The sequence below is a fragment of the Blennius ocellaris genome, assembly GCF_963422515.1.
Source record: "Blennius ocellaris genome assembly, chromosome: 1".
Lineage (NCBI taxonomy): Eukaryota > Metazoa > Chordata > Actinopteri > Blenniiformes > Blenniidae > Blennius > Blennius ocellaris.
The window spans coordinates 8,374,419-8,388,601 of NC_137650.1; the positions used below are offsets into that span (position 1 = coordinate 8,374,419).

A 14,183-nucleotide genomic window follows, 5' to 3' on the forward strand; every position below is an offset into this window, starting at 1 on the left:
CTGATATTTAAGAACATAATGACATGTGTTATTTGTGTGTATGGGTTCATTTAGGACCCAAATAAAACGTGGCGACAAACATGTCAGGCGTTTTGGGAGTTAATTCCTCATGCTTGATCTCCCTTTCTTACTACTACATCACTTTTATTCAACCTTCTTCACCTGACAAGAAATCCTTAAACCCTCCTCTCCACATATTTCTTAAGCCGGCCAGCTGTCAGCACTGATTTCGCTGGTCCGTAACATGGTTCATACTCCTGGGTGTGAGGCATTCAAGCTCATGCTATGCAATCAGCCGCGTGGTTGTAGGAGCCATATGTGCACAGAGAGAAAGAGAGCAGACCGAGAGGCAACCGTGTTCCTGAGTTGGGGGGGGGGGGGGGTTGATCCGAATAAGCTTCAATTAACAAGACACAACTGTAATCTGCTTAATCAGCTCCGACAGCTGCAGTGGCTGAGAGAAAACTGGAAAGTTTTGGTTTCCGGCTGTTTTATTTTATTTTTTACTGAAAACACATGGCTCTTTAACCTGCATACCAAGTTCATGACTGTGACTGCTGAAAACAGTGGCTGACAGTGAGGGAAAACAAACATTGCAACAGAATATCATTTTATAATCCTCAATGGGTTCCTGATTTCTGAGTTAGATGATGACTGTGTTTGGGGTCAGGAAAGAAGAAGAAAAAACACCTTAATGCAACAGTCTTGCAACAGGTTGCAGACATGGTGGAGTATAAACAGAAATGTTGCACAGAAACCAACTGTGAACTGGCCACATGTCGCAGGGCAGGTGTGAAAGCAAACCCGGGCGGAGGTGGAAGTAGCATGGAGGTGACATGAACACAGACGTGACTGAAGGGCGATCTGAGCAGTGTGTAGATTCTCACAGGGCCGTGCTGCTAATGGACTGTGGAGATGGCGGAAAACATTCTTCGCCTGGATCACACTCTCACAGACACCGAGCATCTCCACTGTCTCCAAATGAACACAGTGCGTGGATTCCTGAGAAGCCTGACATGAATGACTGTGTGCTCCAAGGCACAGCCTGCTTTGCCTGCTGTCTGTCTGTTTCTACACACACACACACACACACACACACACACACACACACACACACACACACACACACACACACACACACACACACACACACACACACACACACATGCACAAACACTTTGGTTGGAAAAAGCAAAGAGAGGATCATAATAAACCCTTATATCCATAAACTTATCACAAGTAATTTCCCCCTGGCGTCTCTGTTATGGACATTCTCTACATGGCTCTGTCTAGCTAAATAAAATTAGAATAAAGATGAATTAGAGGAACTGAGCCGAGATTGCACTGCTGCTTGGAAATAAATAAGCTTTAAGAAGAGACGGGGAAATAAAGCGCAGCTGGCGCACAAGAGAAGAGTTTGGAGGGAACGGAACTGTCCAGGAACAAACATAAAAATACATTTCAACATTTTCTAAATTGTCATGTAGAGGCGTGTGTTTGCTGGCTCCTCCACAGCACTCCCTGGAGTGGAGGTTGGATATTAGACGGGTGGATTTCGCAACCGGTGCGGATTCCCTGAGTGCGCCTGTGATAACAAGTTCTGCCGGCTGTAACGAGCAGAGCTTCAAAACACACCACGTTTTTATTTTTATTTTTTTAAATATATATATATATGTTTTTCATTGGCATCATTATTAGAAGTGGTTGATACACATTTACACGAGAAATGTTGAATTACAAAGTTGAGAGTTGTTGCGCGCTTGGACGCACGTGACGCACCAAGACTTGACCCACCTTGTCCTTGTTGTCGTGGTCGGATGGAGGAGAGGTGGGGGATTTAACGCTCCCCACCGCCACCGCCTGGGTGACCGTGACGCCCCCGCCGGGCGCCGGGCTGCTCTTCTCGATGGTTTCCACCTTGATGAGTCGGTGCTTTGGCGACACGTACTTGATATCCGGGGAGCCCACCGTGTTCAGACTCGAGCCGAACGAGATATTTCCACCTGGAGTGTAGGGGTCCTCGAAGTCCAGCTCCTTCTGTAGTTTGTAGGCAGCGAGGATGTCCGGCTGAGCGGGGCTGGGGAACGTGGCTCCGGAGCCGGTCTGCTGGAAGCCGGGCACACCGCCCGGCACGCCGGTGTGACAGTGTCTGTAGTCCGGCTTCGGAGGCGCCGGAGGGGGGGCTTTGGTGGTTTTGAATCCTAGGTGCTCCTTGAACCACTTGGCCATGCTGCCAGTGCATCGCTCACAAGTCAATGAATGTTAGTTTACTTCCAGTTTTCCTGACAGTCCGGTCGTCAGAGGAGGAGGAGGAGAGGGGGGGTCTCTCTCTCGGGTCATCCGCGGCCAGCGCGCAAGCCGGGGCTCCGGAGCGCGTCGCCGGCGGTCCCGTCCGGACTCCGGCGGAGCGACGAGGAGAGAGCCGGCCGGCGGGAGGGCAGCCTCAGGCACTTTGTTTAATCCGGATCTGCCCCTGCCGCAACTCTTGTCGCTGCCACACACTCTCTCATTCACTCAGTCTCACACACACAGGCGCGCGCGCACACACACCGCGGTCTGCTCCGGCCGCGCTCCACGTCAGGTTTCCACACGACGCAACACCGGAGCGCTTGAGCAAGAGCAACACACGCCCCCCAACACACGCCGAGCTCAGCCCAACAACCTGCCCTCCCCACCTGAGAACATCCACTGCCACCTACCGGACTCGCTACAGAGGAAACGCGAGGAATCGGGCGGATGAGGCGAACCCGCGTCTCACCAGCCGCAATAAATGATTTATTATGGAACCAGAGGAGGAAAACCAGACAATTGTAACTACAACCATAAACTATACAATAAAAGTGTTGAGGATACTGAAAGTAAAAGTACTCATCAACTACATCTCATTTCATTTAATTGTTCATAAACTTAGAAATGATCTAGAAATGAACTTATTACTGGTTTGAGCTGTCGCCTCGCCTTCGAGCTCCAGTTCGGCTGGAGGTCCTTTCTGTGGGGAATTTGCACGTTCTCCTGTGCACATGTAGGCTTTCCTGGGTACCTTTATAGTCCTCCCATGGTCCCAAAATATAGATATTTGAGGCTAGTTGGTGATTTAATAACTTGTTGAAGGTGCGGTGGTGACCCTCCAGGGCAGACCTGGTCATCCTAAGGTCCCGTGGCCCTTTAGCTCTGCTTGACCGGCCCTCAAGGTGTCACTGGGAAATACTTATAATCAAAACCTAATGACTGTTATTAGTGGCTTTATTCCATCCAAAATGGACAAGTTTTTCACATTACTTACCATTAATTCATTATTTATTGCAACACAGTATTTAGCACCTTGGAAGGCAGAGCCTGAAATTTTCACCTTAAAAAAATGTGTGTTTCAAAGTTGAAAAATAGACTGCGAATTGCAAAAAAAAAAAAAAAATGTATAGTGTTCATTTACTTTTTTACTGAAATCGAAATTTAGAAAAAAAAATGTATGAGGATTTTAAGACAAAGGCTTGGAAGGACAAAAGAAAAGAGCACAACAGTCGCTCATACAAATATTAAAAAGAAAAATAGATAAGTTCGATACTGAACAAAACTTTAGACAATTTATGTCTCAGCCCTCAATAATAGTAGTATTTTTTCATGTGGCCCCTTGGTAATATTCATGTCCCAGCCCTGCTCCAGGATGTACCATAACTTCTATACTAATCACCTGAGGTCAGCTCCGAAACCTTCAGACTCCAAGCAACACATTTATAGCTGAATTTTTTCCCCCCAATAACTGAATAAGTGTATTCACTGCTAAAATAGGGTATTACTCAACGTTTTAATAACATAAACATATTCTCTGGTGATGATTTTAAAAGTACTGAAGTAGTCTAAACTGCTCTAATACTGTATAAATCTTTCAAAATGCTACTGTAGAACAAGAATGTAATCTGTTACTTCCACCACTGTATTAAACGTCGTTAGAGGCAATGGGATGCCTGCTGTGGCAGAAACTAGTCTCTACTTTCTGAACATTTAACATAAATCTTAAAGTAGAATTATTAACTAAAATTCCAGTAAGAGTGTGTAACATTCTTTTCAAGTAAAGTGTCACATTTAGGCTTTGACAGCCAAATAAAGCTCAGTGCGTACACTACATTTTCCCACCAACAGAATGGCCACGTGTACTTGGCTCCCTCTCGGTCCTCTCGTGTCCAGATGGCCACTTCAGAGTGTTTCAGCAGTGAATTGCATTGAAAAATGACCAGTGAAGAGGATGCTGAAGCCGATATTAGCTCTGAGCACTGGCCCAGCGAAGTCCATTACGGCACATTCATGAGCAGAGGAGGAGAAATGTCCAGAGCAACAATGATAGCAAACAACGGTCTTTTAATCTCTCCGATGGATGTGGTTGCAGGTTCGCGTGCTTAACACTAATTGCTTTTGCAATCAGAGGACAGAAGAAGAAGAATAAATACCCTCAGAGAGACAAACCCCAGCAACAATGTGCATTAACAGGAGTCATGGCTGCAGCACAGTGGGTTTTTATGAAGCAATATTTCTTTTTAATAACGCCACACACGCGTGCGCACACACACGCACACACACACACACACACACACACACACACACACACACACACACACACACACACACACACACACACACACACACACACACACACACACACACACACAAAAGGCCTTGAGCAAGTCACAGTGTACAGATCAGAGTTTAACCCTGGCAGGCCCCTGGGACAGACAACTCCGAGCTCAAGAGATCAAAACAAAATCTATTATTTCTGTGTTAAAACTCCTGCCTGTGCTGCTCTTTGGGCTTGCAGGGGAATCCACCCAGTGTAGTTTCTCTGCATTTCTATAGGAATAATTTCCCTCCACAGCCAGGAGATTAATCTGATTAAGTACTGTATTATGCATGAAAGCTTTAAAGGATCCGGGGGATGCTGGTTGTTTTACTGCAGCAACGTTCTTCTTCTGGGAGGGCAAAAAGAATCTCTCAAACAGAAGTGCTCAACAATTAGCTCCAACGTATACATTACACGGTGTAAGTTTAATTGTGCACATAGTGTGGGTGCAGCCTCGCCGCTGCATTTACCTGCACATGATGCCATAAAAAATATTAGCGTTGCTTCTGGATTATAACCTCCCTGATGCCGTTGGTATTCGCCGGAGTGTGTTTGGCAGGAGCAGATGTGTCATTTAGTTTACAGACTGTGACTCACATTATAGACCTTCTATTGCATCGCCACAATTACTTTCCCTAGTTTCTTCCAGCAGCCATCGTAGACAACCTTTAAAATGCAAATCCTGTAATCCACCACGTCACAGGCTACAAATAGTCTTTTCAAGGATCCTACGCAAGCAATACACGCCGGGAGGTTTTTCTCTGTCGGGATGTGTAAGGTTTTGAAAATGGTGGCATAGGTTGTGTGATACTGTTGCAATTTCTTAACAGAAGAAAGGATGCGAGTGACAACCTTTTCTTGCAAACAAAGTTGTGAATGTCATCTACTATCACTCTCGTTGTCCCTGATGACTGTTTCCCTCTCTCTTACTGGCAGCTTTTTCATTCCTGAGAACTGTTGCCCTTCTTCTTCTTCACCTGCGTTCAAGGGCAGTTGTCACCCGTGAAGTTGTACTACCGCCACCTGCTGGTTCCAGCTCCATACCATTCCCACAGTTCAAAGAAAGAAAGAAGGAAAGAAAGGAAGGAAGGACCGTCCCATCAGCTCAATGAAGCTACCCACTAAGTCTGTACCTGCTGTCTGTCTCCACTGAACAGAAGCTACTAATTATTAGTTAATGATTAATTAGCTTGCCGGTTCTGAGCAAACTTTCCCTCTCTACATCAATGTCGGTGTATATTGGATGCTGGCATGTACATTACAGAAAATTAATTCAAAAAGGCGTGCAATTTGCAAAGCAGTGACAAGATGACAGCTTATGTTCGCTATAGGCGAACGTGGACGGCTTCCGCAGTTCCCGCTGATGCCTCCAACGTTTGACATGCTGTGCAAGACATATGACAAATTTATTTTCTACTTTAAAGGCTGCTGGCACGAGAAATGATTTCTCAGCAGTACGAGGTACAAGTGAAGCACTGGCTTTTATATCTATGAGGGTAGAATTTTTTTTTTAATTTGTATATAGGAGTTTTAACCCTTTACATGTGCTTTCATGTTTAGGCTTTACAACTGGACTGATGGACAGTTACTGCATATTTTTAGCAAGCTCACTGGGTTTGTAATTGAATTGCCACATTTCCTTGCCTCAGCAGTTCAGCAATAACTGCTCAACATTTTGTGTAAAATGCTTTAAAATGTCCAAATACATCACCAGTGTGGCATCCATGCAGTACTAATGTGTCAGGCTGGAGGAAGGGTGCCAAGTAGACCTTTTTCATTTTCAATGCAGTTTTTAAACCAGTTCACAATACCTCTCACTTATAAAACAAGGGAATTAATGTATGTTAAAAAAAAAATGCTGAGCATTTCTAAAATATTAACTGTTCATGCTCAGTTTGTCTACATTTCACAGAGGTACGAAGCAAAATCCTGAATGATGCCAACATTGCTCTATTTATGATTACATTTTCTTCCAGACATATGATGTCATGTTCATGTTCATGTTACTGCACTGCTGTCTCACTATATTGAAATTTGCAGAGGTTTGTGCATTCCTCCTCTGTCACCATTCTCAAACTCTAATGTGTCAACTACAAATCCACAATTAAAACAGTAAAAGAACTGTCAATTTTTCTTTCTTTTTTGTTTCTTTTCCTTGTCTTTATTCCTACATAATTGTCTATAGTCAGTTTATAGTTATTACCTCTTACTATTTTATTATGAGTCTAATTAAATGTGGGGGTTTTTTTCTAATCTTTTTATGATGTTGTTATGGTGAGCACTATTTCCACTCGTGAGAAACTCACAGAAATGATTTCTGCAGTTACTGGACATTCAAACCCATCAATAAGTGCGAGGCATCAGACATTTTCCCCATGTTTGTCCATTCAGAAAGGTGGGTTTTATTCTTTCTTTCTTTTCGTCTCTCAGACTCAGACTGAGTGAAATTGGAACATTTCATGTCTGAAGGTGCAAGAGCCTCCTGTCTGTCAACAACTGCATCGTCAAGGTCGTCAAGCAAATAAATCAATATGAAATTGCTCAAGGAGAGAGGAGACCACTCTCACGCCACGCTGGATCATCCAGTTGGAAAACATTGCTGGAAAGAGTCTAAACGTAAGGCGAAGCAGCTGCCGGTGATCGGGAAATATTCTTCAATCAATGTCTTGCGTAACAGAGGAGTGGATGAGCAGTTGTTCTGTTATCATAAACCAAGCTTGTGGTGCTGCACATTATGCAGTGTTCGTTGAATTTATTCAAAGAAAGAAAGAAAGAAAGAAAGAAAGAAAGAAAGAAAGCCATCGATCATCTATGAGTCTTTATTATCCAGCATGCACAGTTGCTCTTTAAATGGGGGATTTTATGTCATGAGACATAAAATCCTTCAACTTTCCCTTTTTATGAAAACCTCTATCTCACAATTTATGTACGTATATCATCAGATCAGACTTGAAAACTAAACTACTGCTAATGACACAATTCATTTTAATGACTCCAACAAACAGGGAAATAAGTCATGGTAAAATTGGTGGGCAAAAGATTTTCGAGCCCAATGAAGGATTTGGGTTTTCTCTTTCTTTGTTTTTTCTTTGTTCTGTCTTTGAACGTGACTTTAATTGTTCAGGAAAAGCTGGTCCCTGCATGAGCTGAAAAATGACTGATGCCTCTGCTGTGAAGATGCAATTAATACAAGCTGTAATTAACCTTTTTTTTTCTTTCTTTCTTTCTTTTTTTTTTTAAAGCAACACAACTCTTTTTTACAGTAATGAAGAAAATCTTAGAGCTTTGGAAATGCTATTGTTAGGGGGGGTGCAACGACTGCAATGGTAAAATATGTAAAAATCTCTCCCCAGTTTTTACTGTTATCAAGAAGTTTCACATGATTAAATCTATTGAGATATTCTTTTTTCAGAGTGTTGTACATTTGTATTTATATGTGATACAATGATGGAGGTCCTATTGTACCTCAGGTACCGGATTCATTCATCTGTTATTAAAACAATGTTCCTGTTCAGCAATTACAACATGCAACCTTAGAAGATTGAGAGTTTTTTAGTGAAAGGACTTCAACAGGAAGCGATAGGACAATAGCCGCAGTGGGCTTCAGTTTGTGCCTCATACTCACTATGTTTGTATGCACACAATTATATGATCACTGTAATACCTTTATATGGTGATAGTTTGATTAAGGTGTTTATATGTATTATCTGTGCTTGAAAATGTAAATAAGTTAATAAATAAATAGCAAAACAACATGTAGCAATAAGTACCTTACATATTTTATCACATGAATAATAAAACGTTGACAATTTCTTTGTAAAAAAAAAAAAAAAAAGAAGAACTATACATACCACATAGAACAGGGCTCCCACTGCAGCAACTCCATTTGGTTCCCATGAGAAACATATAAAAACAAGTTTACTACCATGAAAGAGAGAGGAGAGAGAGAGAGAGAGAGAGAGAGAGAGAGAGAGAGAGAGAGAGAGAGAGAGAGAAGGGGAGGGGGGTGGATATGTGTTTATTCATATGCATTCATTTGTGAAAACATTCACAGACAGAATACTATTTAAAACCAGGCACACTGGTTGTTCTGAGCAACACTGTAAGTCCTTTGAGCAGCCAGAAATCACTTACTGGATTTATTGTTTAGTAGTATTGATAGCCAGAACAAGCCTTGGTATTGGTTAGTATTGATGGTCAAGGCATTGACCCGTCTGCAAGTAGCCAATTTTCCCCTGATTACATGAGTATGTCTAAGGTCAAACCATTGCTCTTAAGAATCACGATGGTCATTAAAAAACGTTATTGTGTCTCATTTAATCAGCAAATACAAAAAATACTAAGTTTCCTGAGTTTGTGTTGCTTAATACTTCAATGCCCCTTTGAGCTTTCACATGCAGAGCCCGATAATGTTTGTACATAAAATCAAGAAGCATGGAATATTTTTCTGGCTGTTTTGCATGTTCAGTGTGACCGGAGCTGCAGAAATAACTGGGATATTTTCTATCTGAAGTGTATGTCAGACCGATGGCATAAATCAGGGCTGGAATGGCCTAGTTTATAGAATCATTTAAGGCATTCCCATGCTGCTCCTGAAAAGACTTGTTCTTTGCACATTCGTACAAAATCGCCAGACGCTGGTATTGCCAAGTAAACAGTGTCTTCAGACGGGAACACATCTAATCTCGGCAGCTTCATGTTGGCCGAACGTGACCTTTTTCTCTGTGGCAACTTCGTACCGGTTTTGGCAGTCCCAGCTCCGGGTGGGCTTCTGATCTGCTCGTGTCTCGCTGGACTCTCTCTCTGGTCGCCTCTTTACAGATCTAACGGCATATAACAAGTAAAAAAAACTCTCAGTCCTGTCAATTATTTAGGTTTTGCATCTGTGAAACCTCCGAAAAAAATATTCTGCTTGTCTTGGTTTAATGATTCTTCTGTCACTCTCCCTCTGAAGTACCAAATTTGTTGGCAAGAGAAGCACTCAAGTCGACACGTTACCTTTTGAACCCGTCTAAGTATGTCACCCAGTTTGATAGAATCCACGCTCTCAGACCGTGCAAAATAAGGATTTACTGCCTATTAAGTGGGATCCAAGTGTGTGGTGGAGGCTGCAAACCCTCGCTGGAAATGAATCAGAATATTTGGCAGTCATCCCAAATGATCTATGGCATTGAACATTAAAGGACGGAGCGAGGATGAAATGCTGATGTGTACATTCTGAAGACGGGCTACATATTTCAGCGGCATCTGAAATGAACTCGGTGAAAGGCGGGAACAATAGCTCCCCGTCAACTCGCACTGAGGTTGCACTCCTCAGGACGTCTCTGGCGGGTGAGAGGATGACAGTCGTTTAGCATCGTGGCTCGGCATGCGAGTGTATTGTGTGTGACTGTGATGAATCAGAGCACCACGGTTCACCAGTCTGCATCTTCAGCCAGTGTGACACAGCCAATGGCCTCTGACGAATGAAAATTTACTGCCGAGCTCTCCTCAAGGTCCCCTTAATATGCACTGCCGCTCCGCAGAGCAGCGTCTGGATACAAGTGATCGTACATCGTCTAAGTTTGTTCATGATTCTCCTCAAAAATATGGAGAACAATTCCCAAAGTCCATAGTTCCATTTTGTATTAGAGAGTTACTCTTATTATTATTTCGGAGATGATTAATATGTCTATTTCTATAAATAATACTTATCTTTCCCCTCACTCTCCCTTGTGGTTATAGCCTCAACAAAATGATTATTATGCCAGTCATATTTCACCTTGAATACGATTTCATTATTCCAAAGTACAATTACCAAAGTGAGAATTGCCAACAGTTAAAATCATATTGATTGCTCTACTGGAAGAGGGAATGATTGGATACCCCCCCAATGCAACCACCCTCATTTTCTTTTTCTTTTTAATTTTGATTTTGAATGTATTTCTCCCACAAAGATCATCTCCAACTGAGCAGGTAAACTGCGGCTGGTGTGCGATAAGGGGAATTTGGCAATCTTAAAAGCTGGTCTCATAGCAACCTATTAGCGCCAGTCTTGTGGTAGATAGTGAAACAGGCTCCCGGGCTCTGGCCGTATATAGAGAGGGAATTTTTGCTTAATAGCGGCGCCGTGGAGAGCTGTAGCAAGTCTCTGGGGTGTTTCTGGCTGAAATACTCCGTGCTGCAATTTTGGGGAGGCTGTAAAAGATGAGAAATGTTACCCAGTGGCTTCTTGCATCACTGCTATTGTCATGCTAATGCATCAGCCATGACTGGTTGCGTACGTATCAAAACCAATATCTGGTTTATTGAGGTTTTCATTTCATGTCAGAAGCCAGAGGATTCACAGGCGTATCGTCAATCTTATCATCAGTGATGTGTTTCATCCGACTGGTGGTCTTTCTCATTTTCCCCAAACAGTGAACTCAACAGAGAAGAGTTCACTCTGCAGGCTACCGGGAACCAACTGAAGACAAAGACCCTCGATGGGCCCGGTTAATGTGTCGTTTGTCCTCAATAGTCATCCGTGTAGCAATTGTTGAGGGATCATTTTATCATCAGAGAAAAAAACTAAAGTGCAGATCGGCAATCTGGAACAAAGACGGGTTTTAATGATGAAACACCAAAAGGGTAGAAGAAGGGTAGAAACAACCAACAAATATGAACGGGACCTCTCAGGTCCATCAACTGACAAACTGACAAGACTGGAGACAGGGAATATGATCGAGGCACCACAGACAACAATCAAGAGTAACGAGGATGTGGGAGCAGACAGGGCAGAGCAACAAGAAGCTGGAGGTCAAGGGGGGGATGGTACATGCATCGGCGAGACAGGGAGAATGAAGTTAAACATCAACTGTCACTTCAAATGAAGACCACATTTTTAAAAAACAGGGATATTTCTCTGTTTGGGTCGCACATCTATACATAAAAGCAGCTACAAGTCTCCACAAACGATTCCTGAAAACTCCAGCCACAGTGGTAACTTAAAAAAACTCTTCCAAATAGTCCCTCCGATCTCCTTTCCTGTCTACTTTTCCTGAATCCCTGGAAGAGTTTAAGTGGTGATAATGATAAGGAAAATTCAAATTCCCAATAAGCTAAGGACAGGAGGCTCAATTTGTCCTTTAGAAGCTCCTTAAGCATAGGAAACAATGATGCATCCTTTACCAAAGGAGATCAGATCATGTTGCCCTACAATTCCTTGCGGCGACAATTAAAAGGACTTGCTCATTCGAACATTCAGGGAAACTTACAATGACTCAACGCTGGTCATGTTATGTTACCAACTCAATAGTCTGCCTTGAACGACTTTAAATAATCTAAAACCCATATCCCAACTATGAATGTTATGCCGATGTTGTAAACGTTTTTGTGCAGCTTATTCTGAGTTTGATTCATTCTTTATTCATCTGGCACAAGTTTCACTTTAGTTCCTAGTCGTCTAGTAGCCTCTTTTTCTTTGATTTCAATTCAAACCTTGTGATATTTGAGATTATATCAATGGTTAGAGGCACATTTTTGTTGACCATTTTTGGTCATTTTTAGTTTTTTCACCACAGCCGACGTCACTAACCTTCACTGCGGTTCATTTATTATTACATCACCAACTGGAAGTGTGGTCTGATTGGCAAAACAACATGATCGCCTTTCCTTAACTCCTTGAGGAAGTTTCTTCACACCTTACCTTAACCACGTGACGTCATCCATGGGGTAAAGGAAAAGTGGATAGGAAAGGAGATAGGAGGGACTATTCAGAAGCACCCACAGTGTCATGACTGGCCATCATGGCTTCATGCTTCTCATTACACTGCCCCCGACAGGTCTGAACCTGCAAGCCCATGCCAATGAAGATATTTTTGTAAACATGAAGGGGACATATCAGTTTTATTAAGAACAATTGCACGTGTAAACATGGCCTGAAACTAAAACAGACATGAAACACAAAGGACTTAAACAACCACAAGGGTCTACCCAAAATACCAGGATCCGCATTGTTAAATTATCCATTTGTAAATGTAATTTGGAACAATAGCCACCAAATACTGTTTTGCAAAAGATGGGATGTGCAACCCAGAAAGTTTCAAAAGCTTAATTTTCTTTGATATTAACTTCAGCAATGTAAGACAGTAAAATGAAAGAAGAATGTGATTATTCATTATTATTCATTTATTGATCTCTGGCTTGTGTTTCAATGATGTGTATTACTTGCTCCTTTGAATCTTTAGTATATCAATAACTTCTTTGTCTTGTAATTGCGTATTGATTTAACAAATTCAATGTGGCTGTTACTGCAACTTTTTTTTGCATTGCTTTTACAACAAACTGAATCCCTTCAGCTCTGATACAAACTTAATTTTCTTTTTAAGGGCATACCAAAGCATTTATCCACCATCCAGGTGCTTAATGACTGTAATTTGCATACTTTAGGAATTTGTCAAGTGCTGGGAGAAATGAAGGGTTTTACTGTTTACATGTGAAAACAATGCCTAAATGCTGCAGAAGCACAGCTGCTGGAGGAGTCGCCTGCGAGATTTCACGTGCCGCTAAACATGAACATCCAGCATTCTTGAGTACCTCTCCAACACCTTCGCGGACAAATTAGACACAGCTCACTAACACTCAATGGGCTTCACCCATGGGAAATTATCGCAAGACAATGGGCTCCTCATCTTCGTTTTATGTTCTGAAGGGGAAAATGGATAGAACGAGTGAAGGGAGGAGAAAAAAAAGACTTTTGAGACGTCCCTTAAAAAACACAGGCGAGAGGCTGCCTGTATTCCACAATCACAGAGCTGTGAATGATAAGTAATTTCCTCGCGGGTTTGTCGGTGCAGAGGAGCGGAGCCCCGAGACTCCATAGGTGCGATGTTTTCCGAGGGATGATTACATCCTGAAGATGATGGATGTTGGCGGGGAAGTGTGGGAGACGGGAGGATGTCCAGGACGCTCAGCGGCTGACGGCTCGCCACTGGCAGCCATAACCACAGCCTCATTACACAACAGAGCACGAGCTAAACTCTTTATCCCGTGGCATGAACAATAGACAGGCGATCTCAGTAGTCCTGCTCAATTAAGCAGGAGCATTCACACCCCTCTCTTTCGGGCGGGAGTCTGTCACAGGCTTCCATGCCATAAATGAGGATATTACAAGAGGAAGAGCTGAGAATCTATGGCGACACGACTGTCTCAGGTGTGTGGACTAAAAAAGATGAATCCCCCACTTGGGAAAAGCCGGTGTGATTAAATTCAATACATATAAAAGTGAGCCTCATCTCACTTTGAGCAGGAATTTGCTTTTTTACTGCAGCCAATCCCTGGTGTGAGCTTACAAAGGTCGTATTAGCATATGATTTTGGGAAGCAGGCAGGCAGGTGCCATCAAAGCCTGTTATCCAGATCTGCTGACCTGTCCCAGGCTGTTGACCTAAACAATCAGCATTTCTCCTCCCATATTAAAGTTCAGTGATGGAGTGAAGAAGACAGCTGGAGTCCTGTAAAAGGAAAAATGTCAAACTATGTAAAAGGTTACTGTTCAAGAAAGAAGGAAAATAACATCGGAAACTTCTCCAACATGATGATTGGCAGTATTTGTC

The 14,183-nt window shown here is 42.7% G+C and overlaps 1 protein-coding gene across 2 annotated transcripts in view; it reads right to left on the reverse strand.

The window, feature by feature from the left end:
• Positions 1-2,548, reverse strand: part of shf (Src homology 2 domain containing F) — a 106,850-nt gene extending 104,302 nt beyond the window's left edge. For both annotated transcript variants that reach the window (XM_080494251.1, XM_080494250.1), the window contains exon 1: positions 1,795-2,548. In XM_080494251.1, the coding sequence (XP_080350377.1) occupies positions 1,795-2,229 (435 nt within the window). In that variant the 5' untranslated portion in view covers positions 2,230-2,548. The remainder of the gene's footprint in view (positions 1-1,794) is intronic.
• Positions 2,549-14,183: the final 11,635 nt, after the last annotated feature.